This window comes from Pinus tabuliformis, chromosome 6 (genome assembly GCF_031772625.1).
Source record: "Pinus tabuliformis cultivar Carrire ecotype Pingquan chromosome 6, CPIR1, whole genome shotgun sequence".
In the NCBI taxonomy this organism is placed as follows: Eukaryota; Viridiplantae; Streptophyta; class Pinopsida; order Pinales; family Pinaceae; genus Pinus; species Pinus tabuliformis.
In genome coordinates, this window is record NC_142292.1 from 1,524,592,352 (window position 1) to 1,524,597,184 (window position 4,833).

The 4,833-nt window shown below is 27.7% G+C and overlaps 1 protein-coding gene across 1 annotated transcript; it reads right to left on the reverse strand.

Annotated features, from left to right (window-relative positions):
• Window positions 1–4,055: 4,055 nt before the first annotated feature.
• Window positions 4,056–4,451, reverse strand: LOC149264524 (uncharacterized). Its single transcript, XM_089399264.1, has one exon. It carries the CDS (start codon window positions 4,449–4,451, stop codon window positions 4,056–4,058), a length of 396 nt encoding a protein of 131 aa, XP_089255390.1.
• Between the last annotated feature and the right edge of the window lie 382 nt (window positions 4,452–4,833).

The following is a 4,833-nucleotide window of genomic DNA, read 5'->3' on the forward strand; positions in this document are numbered from 1 at the left end:
TCCCAACCATAACCCTAGAAATAAATAAACTTTCAATGAAATGAGCTAATACACAATATAATACACCTATTTAGATGTTAGTAATCAATTCATTGCACAAATATGGTCCCTTTCCCATAAATAAAAAGGCCTCTTACAATAACTTGATGATTGGAAACCATAACATTCAAATTATATATTTTTTTAAATTTTAATATTGTATTTAAATATGGCGTAGTCTAACTTATAGAAGAAATGGCCTTGAAAAATTCCAAGGCACTCAAATTATACATATTAAACAACTTAAACTCAAATTAAAAAAAAATGTCTTGAAAAAGGCCATTTCGTATAAGTTAGACTAGGCCTTAAATTATTTATTTATAGTAAATATTAAAATATTATTATTGTGAAGAGAGGCAATAATAGTGATGTTGTAATGTAATGTTTAACATTTTGACAAAGTCAAATTACATAGAAATACAAATTAAATTAAATTAAATAAAAGATAAATGTAATATAATGTAAACATTTTAAGTTGGTCATAATAAAATAGAAATCAATAAAAATAAAAATAAAAATAATGAAATAAAAATAATCCTATAAAAGTAAAATAAAAAATAAAAATAAAAATGACCCATGGTATTAAGAACTCATAGTATTGACCCATGGTATTCATATAAAATGTAGCCTATTTAAAGGGAGAAATTAAACCAACCTAGATTCATCTTTAACTCTGGATCTACCAAGTGTTAGGACAAAAAAGATTTGATCCCTCTAGGCATTTTAATAAATCCAAAATTAAAATAAATCTAGACTAGTTATTATTTAAATACCAAATTCATATTCAATTAAAACACAAATCAATATATCTTTGTTGTATAATAATAATAATAATAATAATAAAATTAATTATGACTTTTCATTTATTTATTACTCTTCACAATATTATTTATGACTATTTATCTATTATAATAATTGATTACTACTCGTATAAATTTAGACACAATTAAATAAATTCTTTGACTTGAATTTTGATTCACCATGAATAAAATGTAGCTTACGCATAATAATAATAATATACATCCTCATTTGTGAATATATTTTATATTTAAATAATATATATTGGAGTTGTTTAAAGTATAATTTTTTGAAAAATAAATAAATTTAATTTGTGTAGAATTTCACAAAAATTCATTTAAATCACAAATTTGATAAATGCATTGCGTACAATCAAAGTACATAAGGGTTTTTTAGAGTTTTAAATCTATATATGTATTCAAAAATGAGTTTAAACAACACAAATCAAAATTTCACCACAATTTTTTTAACCAAATAAAATTTTAAAAACTTGCACTCAAAAACAACTCCACATATATATATATATATATATATATATATATAACAAACATTAATTACTCTACAATAATATTTATTTATTTTATTATATAATAATTATTTAGTTTTATAAATTGAGCGTTTATTATTATTATTTTTATTTATTTATTATAAATGATTAATAATAAGTTTCTCACATTACAATAATTCCTATTATATAAATTATTATATATATACTTAATTATTATTATATATATAAATTTTATTTATTATATTGTTGTGATGACTTTGTACCAATAAATTATAAATACTATTATATTCACTTAACCCTTCAGCAAAGAAAAAAAAACTATTTTCGATTAAAAAATTGAAAATTAGAAAAAAACAAAAGCTTTCATTATCAATGCATTTTATATTAGATGAAACATACATTACTTACTTTATTATGTATAGTTCATATCGTTTATCGTCTTAAATTCCTCCTATGTAAAGATTGATAAAATTAAAATCCAATTAAGGGTGAGCTAGGCACCATGTTCTCAAAGGTGAGGAGAGACTTCTAAGTTTGTTGATACCGTGATAGCAGATACCCATCCCCGTGGAGATGAAGGTAGCCGTATCCATCCAACGTAGTCATCCTTTAGTAAGTAAATGACAAGAGACAATTGGATTTAAATTTTAAATTTGAAATGGGAATTTTTATTCCAATGGTATATTTTGAGAATATGATGGTTAAGAGAAAAGTGAAATAATTGAAATCTTTATAATACTATTTCAATATATTTCTAAAATTTATAATATTTCAGGATCTATAAAAGTTTTTTTTATATATATATATATATAAGGAATTGTTTTTAGTGTGATTTTTAGATTTTTTGGTGGGGAATCTGGTGGAAAAAATTGAGGTGAAATCTTGATCTGTGTTATTTAAACTGGGTTTTTAACTGCGTATTTGGATTCAACACCCTAAAAAATCCAAGGACACTTTGATTGTGCAGGGAGTACCCATCAAGTTTGTGATTTCAATAAATTGCCGTCGGATTTTAGAGAAATTTAACCGGAAAAACCCACCGTAAAAGCTTCCCAAAAATCGCACTAAAGGCAACTCCTAAATGGAATAAATAATTTTTAACAAATTATTTATTTAACTTTAAATTTATAATCATCCTAATTTAGTCGCAAATAAATAATTTATGGCAGAAATTGATATGAAGCATCTAGTGTTGTCTTGGAAAAGGATTCATATGTAATAAAATATTTAATATAACAAATTACAATGTCTAATATATTAAAATAACAAATTTAGTTACATAAAGGCTAGACTTCCTAAATTTTTTTTTTTAATTTTATATTTTTCAAGTTATGGTTAAAATTGTGAAGACAAAAATAAAATTTTATTTATTATAGTGTTGACTTAATTTTTTTTTTTAAATTACATCATGGTTTAAAATTGAATTGTGAAAATATACAATATAGGAAAATGATTGAACCAAGCCCATTCAATAATAAAAATTAGCAAGAGAAAAATATGAAGAAAATGAGCAAGGGAGAAATTAGTGTAATATGCAACATTGTTGCTTTTTGCTTTTTAAATGGGCAAGCTTCCATGGTTAGTGAAAGCCCCAAACATAATAACAACTTCTTTTTTTGAGAAAAAATATTAATTATGAAAAATCCATAAATTAAGAAAAAAATCAATAATTAATTTATGAGGACATTTGTGGATTAGAGGTTTTTTATTTTTATTTTTATTTTTTTAAACAATTTTTAATTCCGAAAATTTGATTTTAAACCACTCATCCACCAATAAAAAATTTAAAATTCAAATTTTTAAAATTCAAAAAATAAATTTTCAGTTTGAAAAAATTTAGTTTAATATTTAATTTTACCAAAACTTTAGTAAACTTTCTAAAACTTTAAAAAATAATTAAGAGTCAAAGCATTTTCCCTTTATTGATGATGATGGTCGTTAACGTCCACTGAGACCAAATAATGATCTATCGGACCTAAAAAGATACTCAAGTAAAATTATAATTTTATATATATATATATATTAAATTTTACATTTTTTTTATCAAATTTCCAAAAAAAATTGAAAATGCAGTGAATTTACACTATGTCTAAATATTTTAACACATTATTCTTTATATTTCATTTCAATTGAACTAGTGAAACTCAAACATAGCTAGATAGGAAGCAGGTGAGACCACTTGTAAATAGATTCCAAACGCCAAAACTTATGTCGGAGTTGGTGATGGGACTGGCTTTCATATTATTTGTATCTTCCTACCCTAAGGGTGTATAGGTGATGCCTCCATAGATTTGAACATTGGTGTGACTACTTGCTTTCATATTACTTGTATCCTCCTAGAGTATGGACGTATGGGTGAAGCCTCCATAGTTTTGCTTGTATCCTCCTACACTACAGGGTTGTGGCTTATATCCTCCTACACGTATGGGTGACTTACACGTATGGGTGACGCCTCCATAGATTTACTTGTATCTTCCTACACTACAGGTGTATGGGTGACCCCTGCGAAAATTTACTTGTATCCTCCTACACTACAGGGATATGGGTGACACCATAAATGACACCTCCCAAAATAACTATATAACAATATCCAGGAGGGTACAAGGCAATACAAAAAATCTTAAGAATAGTATACAGGAGAATAAGGAATAATAGTTGTAAGAGAAGAATACACACAATTCTCAAGAAATCGATCTCGATATAAGGCTGTTCAGGATTTACACTCTGGTTCGTCATCGACTCCCGAGGACTGATGCCAGACCATGAGTAGAACAATGAGAAGCACGATGGCCACGCCCACAGGAGATCCCCCTGCCTGTTTGACGGAGGACGGATTCCCCCCACCAGAGCCTCGATCGGCGTTGTTATTGTTGGAGGAGGAGAGCCATCTTATAATGAAGATCAATACCAAGGGCGCCGCCATGATCATGACTGAATTTATGCTGGGATTTATGTTGGGATTTATGGTGTTGGCCATCTCGAAGAGACTGCTCTGTTCTGGAAACAAACATGGAACCACAAGGATCATGGACACCACAGCTAGCAGGAGAAAGGCATACGGAGGAGAAGAATCATATGCAGTGGCGGGGCAGGCAGCAGTAGCCATGGCTTGAAGCTCTGACCTCGGAAATATGTAGCAGATCAACTACTCAGAGCCGCGTATCATCTGTGGAGGAGATGGGCATTTTTCTTGAAACCCAACCTGCAACGCGCGCGTATGATGGAAGGTGTCACGAAATCTAACAGGATTGTGCGTGTACCTAGACATTCACCCATGACAGATATTACACGCGGTTTGTTGTTATGACTTGATTTGGCAATGTAAGTTTCGGTTATATTGAAATTTTAGATTGGGAAATCGTTATTATTTTTATATAAAAATAGGTTTACTAATTTGAAATGCCTTTCTTATAATTAAAATGTAAAATATTGATGTTTACAATTTATTAAATCGAATTATTTATAATTAAAATGTAAAATATTGATGT